Source organism: Acomys minous, assembly GCF_964271855.1.
Source record: "Acomys minous genome assembly, chromosome: 6".
Taxonomy (NCBI): domain Eukaryota; kingdom Metazoa; phylum Chordata; class Mammalia; order Rodentia; family Muridae; genus Acomys; species Acomys minous.
The window spans coordinates 93,197,843-93,210,648 of record NC_140487.1 but is presented as its reverse complement, the minus strand read 5'-3'; the positions used below and the strand labels follow the sequence as shown (position 1 = coordinate 93,210,648).

The window sequence follows — 12,806 nt, the reverse complement described above, 5'->3', positions numbered from 1 at the left end:
AGCTTCAGTCAGGTGGGAACGGCAGCCTGGGTGGACAGAGGGAGATTCTTCTGGGCAGTTCCTTCTGAGAGCTGCGGTGCTTCAGAGCCCCATGGATGCTGAACATGGGTTTGCATGAGGCTGGTCCCCAAGGGGGTTCCCGTCCAGCCTACTCTATCCCTATGGGCAGAGCTTGGTAGGAGCTGATCTGCAGCGGCTATGTTAACCTGAGGCCACTGATTCTTACCTTCCCATCTCTGAAGTGGATTCTGGAAGGCTAAGTTTGCTGTGAAGACTACGGATAGAGTGCAGTCATCTGCTGCATGGCATTTATTTCAGTTGCTGATGTGTAGCACGTGATTGCACCACCCAGTGTCATCTCTGATGATTGCACATGATGGAATTGTATTTCTTTTCTCTTTTCTGTTTTTATGGCAGGGGACTGAAGCCAGGGCCTTGTTGATGCTTTACCCTCCACTCCAGTGAACTGCGTTTCTCTCAGTACACTTTTCAGGATGGACCCTGGTCTTTGAGCAACACACGGCTGTGTGTGAAATGCCTTTAGTGTCACGTTGGACATGTGGTAAGCATTTAAGACAGAGAGGCCATTGTTACTCCTGTGTGCCTAACAGTATACGTGACAACCTGTCCCTCTGCTTTAATAGTGGCCCTGAACGCGGCCTCTCCTTTTACCAATGCTGGGAGCAGGACCTTCCAGCGAGAATGACCCACAGATAAGGGCCACCCATGGGGTATAAATGGTGCTTCACAGTCACATTCAAGTGAGTGGAAAACAGGGGTTTTCCTGCAAAGAGGGCTTGAGCTGAAGCTCAGAGAGAGAGAGAGAGAGGCATTCTGTGTGGAGATCAGTGAGAGGACTGAGGGCAAGTGGCCAGAGAGCTCTCTGGAGAGGGCATCACAGGCTGAAGATGGGCCCATGTCCCACACATAGCTGAGGCCTTGAGGGAAAGGAAGGCCAAGGTGAGAGAGCAGTGGGTGAGATCAAAGCATTTACCTCTGGAGGACTTGCGGCGTGGGGAGTCCCCTTTCTGGAGCTTGCTAGAATGGGAAGGACAGATTGTGGGTAATGCTGCCCCCACCTTCCAAGAGCTTCCCCCACCCAGGCCAGCAGAGGGGCAGGTTACTACAGGTGCTTGGCCCAGCAGGGGACTTGGCTATGCCTGCTGCAGGGTCAGATCTTCCGAAGACAGAGAGTAAGGAAGGTGTCCTCTGACGTCACAGCTGCCTGGGCAGACAGCCCCCTCTTTCCCTTTTCCTGTTAAAGTCTTAATCACTCTCAAAGGCTCAGTTCAAAGGTCACTTTCCTTGCCAACCTCACACCCCATTTCAAGCAGAGTCCTTGTTCCTTTGTGTCCCCTGCCCTTTCCCGGTATCCGTCATACTGTTCTACAAGGTCTACCTCTCTCCACTGGAGCGCGAAGACAGTCCTGGGCCTTGTTCCTCTCTGTCTACGTGGCTCTGACACGCAGTGGATGGGAGTCAGCTACTGAGCCACTCTGACATCTCTCTGGACTAACAATGCTTGCCTCCTTCCAGTGTTGGGGCAATGGAGGCTGGTTAGAGAGCATGGACACCTAGTCTTCTCAGAGGGGAAAAGCTCAGGTATTGTGACTGGCCATGAAGGATTTAAAGTTTTATAGTGAGGACTATAGTGGCTCCTGAACTTATGGAAAATACCACCACTTGCCCTTGAGGCTCCTGAACCCTAACTCCCAACTGCAAGGAGAATCACATGACCCTAAGGCAGCCACATAGGCTGTTGGACCTTGCTTCCCTCTGGGTGCTCTTAGCTAGTAACATATTACATCATAGACCCTGAATGGCAACTCCAGACTGCTTCCTAGGATGTGTGTCTCTGATAACAGGGATCCATGTGTCAAATCCTCACAGGGCTCTAGGGGTTTGGTCTGTGGCCAAGGCTAGAGGCAAATCTTTGGCATGTCAGAGTGCTAAGCCAGGAGTCAATTCCTTCTGCCATACGGTGACTGAAGCTGCTGTCCCACCTAGACTCAGCTTGGGGGCAGTCACACTGTCTGGGATGAGAGTTTCCTTGCGACACCTCCTGTAGGCCACCCAGCCTGTGGTCACTCACCCCTTGTACCCACGGGTGCTGCAGAACTTGGGCCGCGCTGAGTCTCTGCTTTGCATCTCGAACCAGGAGCTTAGAGATGAGGTCTTTGGCCTCGTTGGAGATGTGAGCCCAGTCCTTGTCGGGAAACTCGTATTTGCCTTCTTGGATGCTTTCGAATAGCTTGTTCTAGCCAAAGAGAGTTCCTTCTGCGGTCACGCTGGCCAGGGATGGGCAGGATATGCTGCCACTGATCTTGTAACCCTGGTTCCAACTCTGCTAGAAGTGTTGCTCATCGTTTGAGAATATCACAAGCAGAGCCTCCTCCCTAAATCTCCCTCATCCCCCAGTAATACTCAATGATGTTGGAAGGCCAACTCGGCTATGCTACATGTCGGACAGGAGAGGTGATGTGTGAATTAGCATCCATGGAACAAAGCCCAACTCCTGGCTCCTGGCAACATCCTCCCACGGCCAGCATGCAGCCCCTGTCCTCCTGCCACAGCCAGCATGCAGCCCCTCTCCTCCTCTGCTGTGCCTCCGTGTCTGGGTCTGTGCTCATCCTGCCTGCAGGCCTTGTCTCCTGCCCCCCCTGCCCCCCCCCGCCAGGTATTGTTCATGTCCGCTTTTCTCAACAACCCTCCCCCAAAATGCCAGCTGCCTGAATGTCTATCTCCATTTTACCTCTGGCTTCCCTACCAGAAGAGGGTACCAAAAAACTCCTCCAAGACTTAGGACAGTCTCCTATCCTAAAGCTGTCTGGTACCCCACAAACACGCCGACCCCCACCCATGCCCAGTGGGAGGCCCGGGCAGCACTTACCTGGCACACCCTGCACACCTCTCCCCGGTCCCAGCCACAGTCAGCCCCACAGTGACCTACAAAGGGGGGGTAGCCACTCAGCATGATGTAGAGGACCACACCCAGGCTCCACAGGTCACAGCGCTTGTCATAGAAAGTGGCCTCGTCCCTAAAGACCTCCACCACCTCAGGTGCCATATACTCTGCAGAGCCGCACTGTAGGATAAGGGCATGGGGGAGGGGAGATGGCAAAGAGAGAGGGTGAATTCATGGGTGAGCAGATGGCCAAGTGCAGGACGTAACTCAAGCAGGAAGATGGAGGGATGAAGTCACAGACAGAAGTTCTCAGGAAAGGGGCAGGGCTCACCAGTACTCAGACACAAATAGAAATTTCAGCTGAGGCATCATCCTCTATGGCTCTCATGGCCAACTCCAGGTTCCCTTCTTGGGTCCTTCTCTGGGTGCCCAGTTAAGGAATCCCAGGAGTGCCTCCCTACTTCCCTGTCTATAAGCAGACCCTGTGTGCATACGCTTAAATGCCAAGAATGGCACGGGAGGCGATCTGTGGAGATATGCCTCCATCCTGCAGGGAGTGTTTAAAGTGACTCTTGCCCAGCTCCCCACTAGCTCAGAGGAAGGAAACCTAATGCTTTAAAATTCTGAGGCTGGGCTGTTAAAGATGGCTCAGCGGTTAAGAGCACTGTCTGCTCTTCCAGTGGTTCTGAGTTCAATTCCCAGCAACCACATGGTGGCTCATGACCATCTATAATGTGATCAGATGCTGTCTTCTGGACTGCAGGTGTACATGTAGGCAGAGCACTGTATACATAATACTAAATAAATAAATCTTAAAAAAAATCAGAGGCCATTGAGTCTTGAAGAACTCCGATAAAATGTCCAATCTCCCTGCCCTTTAGAAAGATAAGGTTCAGGATGGACAATGGCGTCAGAGCCTTGGCAGTCTTGGGCCATGACCCCCTGGTCCTTGCACAGAAGACTGTTGAGAAAGATAAAACACATGTGTTTTACGTCTCCCTTATTATTCCAGGCTCACCAGCTCCTACCCACTCTTCTACCCGCCTCTCCTAACTAATTTGATTAGAAGATGGTGAGTGCCCTCAAGAACAGAGAGTATTTTTGTTGTTACTGGCAATTAGAGGTAATGAGTTTGAGAAGAAGGGAACACTATATGTTGGATGCTGATATAGAAACATTTTTAATAATGTCGCTCAGAATAAGACATGATTTAAGCATATTTAAAGACAAGTTTTTTTTTTAAAAGGCTATTAGGAAAATTCACTGATGAAGCATGCAAACCTCAAAAGAACCATCCTAATTACAGTCTTAAATATGTGTGGGGACACGTCTTCTGCAGGAGCCGCTCCCAGAGCCAGCGTATGAAATGTGAAATGTGAAATATGAAGGAGGAGGAGAAGCAATAGGCCAAGCGATCCTCTGTGCATTGGGCTGGGACCTCAGTTTTCCCACAGCGTGAGCCGTGGGATGGTTGCTCCTATCCTCTACCGCAAGGGGGATGCGCTGACTTCAGTGGGGATAACAGGGCAGGCTGTGCAGTGTCTGTTTTCACTGGGACAAGAGTCAGGATGCAGCCTGTATCTGAGGAGTCGATGGCTCTCCTTTGGCAGAGGGGACCCACCCCAAATGAAACCTCCCATGGCAGTTTCATTAGCATCTGGGTGGGATTGCGTTTGAGAGGCAAAGGACCACTCAGGCCTGAGAGGTGTGACAGGGGATTTCCTTTCCTATCCCTCTGGTCTGGGTGTCATAGATTCAGACACTCCACACACACAGTAGCAGGGGCAGAAGGTGCTAGGCCATACTTACTGGAGTGGTCAGCTCTGGGGTGGTTATAGGGGTGCAGGAGTTGTTCAGTTTCACCCCACTGCCCAAGTCAAAGTCACAGATTTTCACTGGAGACACCTGCAAAGGAAGACAGAAGGGCTTGTCCTAAGAAGCTGGGGCTAGTGGGGACAGCAGCAGGGCAAACAGAGGCTTGGTTGTCAATGGCAACTGCTCTGTCTACCAGGCCATATTTCCTGTCCTTGGGTTAGCTAGGCACCTGAGGACTGACTCCCAGCTCTTCTCTTCTCCACACTCTTAATTTCCTAGGGGAGAAGAGGCTGAACTAGATGGCGTTAAGATCGCCGTGACCTAGCCAGGTGCTGGTGGCACACACCTTCAATCTCGGCACTCAGGAAGGAGAGGCAGGTGGATCTCTGCGTTTGAGGCCAGCCTGATCTACAGAGTGAGTTCCAGGACGGCCAGGAAGGCTGGTCTCAGACTCACAGACATCCACCTGCTTGTTTCTTGAGTGCTGAAATTAAAGGTGTCACCACACCTCCCCGTTTTAGCAATTCTTAAATGTATGACCAGCCTAGCGTCACCAATAATATACACCATTACCACCATCAGTTTCCAAAACTCTTCCATCCCTCCAAGTGGGGACTAAACTCTAGCAATGACAGCTCATTTTTGGCCCCCAGCTCAGGCAACTCTAGCCTACTTCTGCCTTGACTAATTGGTCTGTTTTAGATATTTGACGTAATTGGAACATTAATGTTTGTATATATAGCTCCTTTCACTCGGCATAAATGTTTTTACTGTTGTTGTTTTGGCAAGTACTGGGAGTGGAACCCCAGGCCTGTGCATGCTAGGCTAGTACTCTCGCCTTATCTGCAGTCCTGGCAAAAATGTTTTCAAGATTCATGTATGTTAGAGCAGGTATCAGAACTTCATTCTGTTTTAGGGCTGAGTAATATTCCATTGTTTGTAGAGATCACATTTTGTTTATCCATTCTATTGATGGACACGGGCTTGTTTCCACGGTGGCTAGTATAAATAATACTGTTATATAGATTAGCACACAAATAACTGGTCCTGTCTCACCTTTCAGTTTTGAGCACATACCTCAGAGAAGTGCCTCAGATGATGTATCTACGCTTAACCTTTGGAGGGTCTGCCAAACCATTTCCCACACTTCGCAGCCCCAGCAATGTATGAAGATTCCAACTTACTCACACCCTCACCATCATGAATCATTTTCTATTGAAAAAAAAAAAGTAGGAGTACAGTAGTGTCTCACTGTTGCTTTGATCTGCAGCTCTCTAACAAGGATGCAGAACATCTTTTCATGAGCTTGCTAGCCATCTGCCAATCTTCTTTGAGGAAAGTCTATTCAGGCCTTTTGACCATTTCAGAACTGAGTTGCTGCTCTGTTGCCAAGTTTTAGGAGGCCTTTATATATTTTGGTCATTAAACCCTTATCAGATAGATTACTTTCAAATGTGTTCTCCTATTAGTTAAGTTAGTCTTTAAGTTTCTTGATAATGCCTTTTGACATTTAGCCTCTCTTAAAATTTAGATTTTTTTTTTCAACCATAAAAAGGGGCAATAAGGATGTACCATGGAGAACAAACTAAACACAGGACCTGAGAACACCTTGTAAGTCAGAGGCAGTAATGGCAAGTTCTGAGCACATAGGGCTCTAGGGCCTGGTTACCTTAGTGTTCATCTAGGCCTTTCCATGTGCCACTGGATGACTTTGTGTAAGGATTTTTCAAACCTCTCTAAGTGCCAGTTTCCTCATTTATAAAATGAAGATAATAGTGGTGTCTATCTTAAGATGTTTTAGAAATACTAAATAAGCTTAAGTGCCTGGTACAATGTGAATACTTGAAATGTTAACTGTAATAATTATTAATGATCGTAATAATGATGCATTATGAAGGTGTATGCCAAAACCATTGACAGGAAGGCACAGTCACAAAGTCTTTGTTTCTTGAGACAGGTTCTATGTAGTTCTGGCTGTTCTGGAACTCACTGTGTAGGGCCAGGCTATCCTTGATCTCACAGAAATCTTGCCTGCCTCTGCCTCCCGAGTGCTGGGATTAAAGATGTGCATTACCTCAACCAGCAGAGGTCACAACGTTTTGCTTGAGGTAATACATTAACATCCCCGCCAAGAACTGTGTGTGGTGGACTTGCTCACACAGTCTCTTCCAGCTGCTCCGTACCTATGAGCTAAGGATTCTGCACCAAGACACATTGCTCTTGCATAAGTATGTGCACGCACACACATGAGCTGTGCATGTGGGCTACTGGTACCATCAACTTCTTCTTCTTCTTGTTCTTCTTCTTGCTTTCTTGAGACAGGGTTTCTCTGTGTAACAACTCTGGTTGTCCTGGACTTGCTTTGTAGACCAGGCTGGCCTCAAACTCACAGCGATCCACCTGCCTCTGCCTCCTGATTGCTGGGATTAAAGGCGTGCGCCACCACTGCCCGGCCTCCATCAACCTCTTCTAACATAGAATTTGTTAAATCCATATACTCCTAAGGCAATGCAATGACTTCCATTTATCAGTAGATGGGCTATGGTAATGTTTACACAGGTTACACTGTTCAACACAAGCATTAATGTTTTACTTTTAATGAACACCTTTGGAGCTAGGAATAGAAACAAACTCTTATCAAGAACTTGCTCCCTAATTATCACTTCTAATAGTGGTCACCATCTGGCATAATACCATACCACAACTAGCATTTATGGGCAGGGGCATAGCCGTATAAAAGAACATTTTTGGGTTGTCTCTGACTCACACCAACTGCTCTGAAGCACTGTGACAGGAAACAGTAATGACGCTGTGCGCGGCTCACATACTTTACAAGCTTGCAGGCTGAAGCCAGTCATACAGATGATCAGATCAAAAAGGCACAAGGGCTACTAACTACCTGGAATTTTTTTTTTTCAGACAGGGTCTTACTCTGTAGCCGAGGCTGGCTTTGAACTCATGGTTCAGCTTTGAACTCCTGTTTCAGCCTCCTGAGAGCTGGGATTACATCTGGCTGGAATGTGGGAACATTACACATTAGGCACAACACTCTCAGGTGTACGTAGTCAGCTGCACTTGCTACGTGGACAGAGGAACGCCTGACTCCTGCATGGAGGTAGGGAGGTACTCCTGATCAACATGAACTGTGACACCTCAAACCAAGCCCTACGTACCTTTTCTGGAGATTCACACAGTATGTTTTCTGGCTTCAGATCCCGGTGAGCAATGCCTGGAGTGACCAGCGGCAAAGAAGGGGTTAACGTATGCACATAATTATCAGACATTCCACACACAATTAATTTTTTTTCCAAATGCTGTTGTTCGCAGATTAATTCCCAATTATGGTACATTAAAAAACCAACGAGCTGCAGGAGGCAGTGGTAACCAGAGACACAAGCCGGAAGCACCCGTTGATTCTGCAAGCTCTTTTGAAGTGGAGGCTTCAGAAGTCTGGCAGGGATAAGAAGCACTAAATGAATCCCAGCCAGCCCACTTGCAGCACCGCAGAGGCAGAGACAACCGAGAATTTGAGACCTGGTACTGTGCCACCTGACACAAAGCAGAGCAGACTGGCCCTGCAAACGTCAGGGCTTGGGAGAGTGGATGCAGAGATAATTAGTGCCTTGTTTGAGGGCATCTGGGGGGGGGGGGCCTGGATGGCTCTCCCCCCATTTCTTCTCATGTAACTGGTTTTGGAGAAAGATTCCTCCAATGTGACTCCTGGAGTACTCAGAGGACCAAGCGTTAGTCTGCAGCTCTCCCAAGGCTTCTAGGCTCTTCTTACATCCTCCTCATGGCAGGCATGTTTGTGGCCACCCTGCCTGCAGCAGAGCTTTAGCTGAGCGCACTGCTCTTTAGGGAAAGCACCGCAGTGTTTGGGACAGACTCCTGTAGGGACCTGCAGATGGCAGTTGACCCATGCGGGGGTTGATTTTTGCTGGAACGGCCAAGAAGGTACCTGGGGGGGGGGGGGAAAGCATCTTCTTCCTCACCACAGAAAGGGACAGAGCTGTCAGATGAGGCCATGGTGTTCTGACACAGAGCAGAGTTCTTCCCTCCCCGCCCCTGCCCCCACAGCACACACAGCACCACAGCGCAGGGCCTGGAAGCCCGAACAAGCAACTGAAGGAAGATACAGAGCAGTGGGGAAAGTGAACCTGCACCCACTGCAACTGCAACTCCCTGGATCAACTTCTCGGCAGCTCTCCGGTTCCCTAGCAACAGGCCCAGCTTTCTGAAGTCACTTCAGTAGAGAAGGAACAGCTGAGCTCCGGCAGCCTAAGTAACTTCATCAGCCCCCTAATTGAATGAGAACCCAGAGCCACTCTGCCCGGGCCTGCACAATTTGAGTCAGGCTCATTGCACTAAAAGTGAAGGATATTTTCCATTATGGCAAGTGCTCCCACAGAAGATCACGGGCCGCACAGGAAGCCTTACTCTCCAAATAGGTGCCCGTGGCCCGCCTGGTCCTCAGCCCGAGAACTCGGGGAGCCGGGCTGTAATAATGGGCCTGCCTGAGCGAGCGCGCCAGCCTTCGAGCTCCATTTCCCTGAGGTTAAGCTGCCCCGTGTCCAGTATTTAAACGTAGTGAACTTGTTTCGGGGCTGACCCATTCTTGCCCAATTCATCTTCCAGGCGTGAAGTTATTTAGAAAACAGCCAAGTTCAGCTGGAAATCGTTTTTCATCCCCTCCAACTTCTAGTCACATGGGCAGGGGGCCAGCTACATGGTAACAGGCACTTCAGGACTCCTAAGACACCACTGGCCTCCAGCCCCTTCAGTGCGGTTTTTGTAAATAAATAAATAAATAAATAAATAAATAAAATAAAACTGCCTTTACCCCTCCTCCAAGGTATGGCTCCTGTGAAAAGCGTGACCCAGTTTTGCAATCTACAGAGAGGCAGCTTGGGGAGCAGTTGTAAATCTTTGTCAGGCAGGTGTTACCTGCATGCATCCCAGCTTTCAGAAACAGAACCGCTTCCATTCATCATGCTGTGCAAAGTACAGACACCCCCTTCTAGGGATTTTCAGGCCAGGTGCAGGGTCAGGGCCCCAGCATGGACACCAGCAGTCTGCAGACCACTGTCAGCCACCGAGGAACCGGGAGGAGTCCATGAGCCTGAACCTCTGCTCACCTGCCACACCTGGATGTGCTTGCTATGTGCCTGACACTGAGTGGGATGCATGTATGTCACGCCTACGGCTGGGTCTAGGCACGTACAGCCACAGCTGTGTAGGGAGTGGAGCTAACTCACAAATTATTCACTCTACCTCCGTTCCCCAGCCCAAAGCAGGCAGAACACTTTACTTCAAGGAAAGTAGTTTTAGAAATAAAAACTCTTATGTCTAGTGGGAGAGGGTAGAAGAAGTAACATTTAACAGAGGACTACTCTATGCCAAAGGTTACATATATATATATATAATTATAGCCCATATATAATATGTGTTATATATAGAATATAATACATGTGTATATACATAGGTATGGCACTGCTCTAAGCTTTTATTATATATGAACTTGTGTATGTAGCTGTGTGAATCTTTTGTACATACTGTATATATACACTTATACATGACAAGAACTGTGCACAAGCACCCTATCACTATACATGTGTATAGTTTCTGACATGTATGCACATGTATGGTCATAAGACATACAGAAGATACAGTCAACAAGTATAATGTGTTAGCGACCCTGGAGGACACTGTCATCTCTCCTAATTCTTGCTGTAACGCCACAGGGTGGGTGGGTGCTACCACCGAAAGAACACAAGAGGGTTACAAGAAGGTAACTCAGTTTTCTGTGGCATTAAAAAAAAAAAGTAGGTCTGGACAGATGGCTCAGAGGTTAAGAGCACTGGCTGTTCTTCCAAAGGTCATGAGTTCAATTCCCAGCAACCACATGGTGGCTCACAACCATCTATAATGAGTTCTGGTACCCTTTTCTGGCCTGCTGGCTGACATGCATGCAAAATACTGTATAAATAATAAATAAATCTTTAAAAAATGTATGTAATAGACCAACAGACTTATGCAAAAAGATTTAATTCACTACAGAAGTTCTTAAATTAAAATTAAAAGACTACCTAACTCTATCAGGCCATTGTGAAAGAGATACAGGTGATATCCTTCAAAAGAGGAGGAGGAGCAGGCTGTGGTGGCGCACGCCTATAATCCCAGCACGTGGGAGGCAGAGGCAGGTAGGTCTCTGTGAGTTCGAGGCCAGCTTAGTCTACGGCATGAGTCCAAGACAGCCAGGGTTATACAGAGAAATCTTGTCTCGAAAAACAAGAAAAAAAGAAAAAAGATGAGGAATAATGCTAAAAATGGGAATGGATTTGTGAATTTATACTATTTGTAAAGAGAAGGAGGGGATGGAGAGATGGCGACATGGTTAAGAGTGTTAATCATTCTTCCAGAGGACACAAGTTTGGCACCCAGCATCCATATCAGGCAGCTAGCTCATAACCACCTATAAATCTAGCTCGGGGGGAGAGGGGGGATCTGATGCTTCTGGCCTTTTTGGGCATTCCACTTGCATATACCACTACACAGACTCATACATGCATAATTGAAAATCAAGTGGGTTTTAAGAAAGAAAAAAAAAAACATTACCTACATAGAGCCACAGTACACAAAGTCACAGATGCTTTGGGCACTGTGAAATCCAGTCTTTTAACCCCTTATTCCCCGCCCCCCATACCTCTCTCTATCTTGTCACTCTGCCATGCCCCACCATCTGCAGTGAAGCCTTGGAGTCACACCACCTCCCCTTTCTAGGCGGACAAGTTTGCATCATGAGGTGCCAGATGTACCACCTCTTGGACAGGTTCCCTGCCAGAACTGTGCCCTCTGCCTTGGTACCCAGAGTCTGGCCAGCCCAACCTGCCCACCTAAAGCAGAGGCTTGGATCACCTTTAGTATGCAGGAAGTCAAGGGCAGTGGCAACATCCCGCACCACTCTGCTGGCTTCTAGCTCATGGAAGTGCTTCCGCTTCTGGATGTGTGCTAGGATGGAGCCTGGGGAGCAGAGGGACAAAAAAGAATGGCTTTGTAGGCTCTGTAAGTACAACTTCTTAAAGGACAAGTTTGAGGTAAGGGACACAGGCTTCCTCATTGCTACTCTCTACGCCTGCGTGTGACAAGTTCAGATGCAGAAGAATTATATACAAGGCAAAAGGATTCTAATGCCACAGGGGCTGGTCTGGTTTCTGAAACTAAAAATGAAAACACAGGGCTGTGGGGGGCTTAGAGACATTTCCTCCTGAGACGAACACAGACAGGCCCTCCAGTGTAAATTTCCCACCCCCACTGTATAAGTAAAGTCCTGGAGTGGGGACACTGAAAACACAGGATCGCTTTTCCTCCTAAGTATTCTTTTACATGCTATCGTTAATTTTGTTGGCAATGATTAACATTTATTGAATATTTACTATGTGCCAAGACCTCTATGTTCAATCCTCTTCAAATACACTATCTTACCACAGATGCACAACATTTATAGAAGAATTACCCTCCTTTTATGAATGGGCAACTTCTGTCGAAAATGGTTAAGCAACTTGCCTAACCTCACAGGCCAGCAAGTGGTGGAGCCATGACTTTTGTCCAGTAAATCCACCTTCAGAGTTTGTGCACACTTTCTTTCCACAGGACTGTGGTCCAACTGCTGGGGGATGGGCAGTCGAGCCCACCCATGTCCCCTTTACCCCATGGTCTGGCCTCACTTGAGTAACACCCTAAGTGATGGCGTAAGAGGATCCTAGCTGCACCCAGTTTTCTTAACATGTAATTCACAGCCTATACTCAACTACTGGAAGCCAGTATTTCTGGGCTGAAGGTGTCATTCTTGGGTCCTAAAAAAATGGCTCATGCTTACTTTTTATGGTTTTTGTCTTGTTGTACGTCTGTTGTTTATAAGTTTACTTAAAAACCAAGGCAGAGAATAGTATTTAATACACTTCCCAGGTGTCCCTAAGCACAGTCAGTTGTTTTAATGATACCAACAGCCAGCACTTATGGAACCCTTTGTGCCTATCAGCCTGGTGCTAACTGCTTCTCAAGCACCGTCTCTTTCTGTCTTCACAGC

General features: G+C 48.0%; 1 protein-coding gene across 7 annotated transcripts in view; it reads right to left on the bottom strand.

The window, feature by feature from the left end:
- MKNK1 (MAPK interacting serine/threonine kinase 1) overlaps positions 1–12,806 on the bottom strand; it is a 41,299-nt gene that overhangs the window by 1,883 nt on the left and 26,610 nt on the right. For 5 of the 7 annotated variants that reach the window (XM_084786625.1, XM_084786621.1, XM_084786622.1 and 2 more), the window contains 6 exons: positions 11,636–11,740; positions 7,894–7,949; positions 4,715–4,810; positions 2,891–3,085; positions 2,093–2,257; positions 995–1,038 (listed from right to left, as the gene is read on the bottom strand). In XM_084786625.1, the coding sequence (XP_084642751.1) occupies positions 995–1,038; positions 2,093–2,257; positions 2,891–3,085; positions 4,715–4,810; positions 7,894–7,949; positions 11,636–11,740 (661 nt within the window). The remainder of the gene's footprint in view (positions 1–994; positions 1,039–2,092; positions 2,258–2,890; positions 3,086–4,714; positions 4,811–7,893; positions 7,950–11,635; positions 11,741–12,806) is intronic. The other 2 variants (XM_084786626.1, XM_084786627.1) reach the window with 2 other exon arrangements.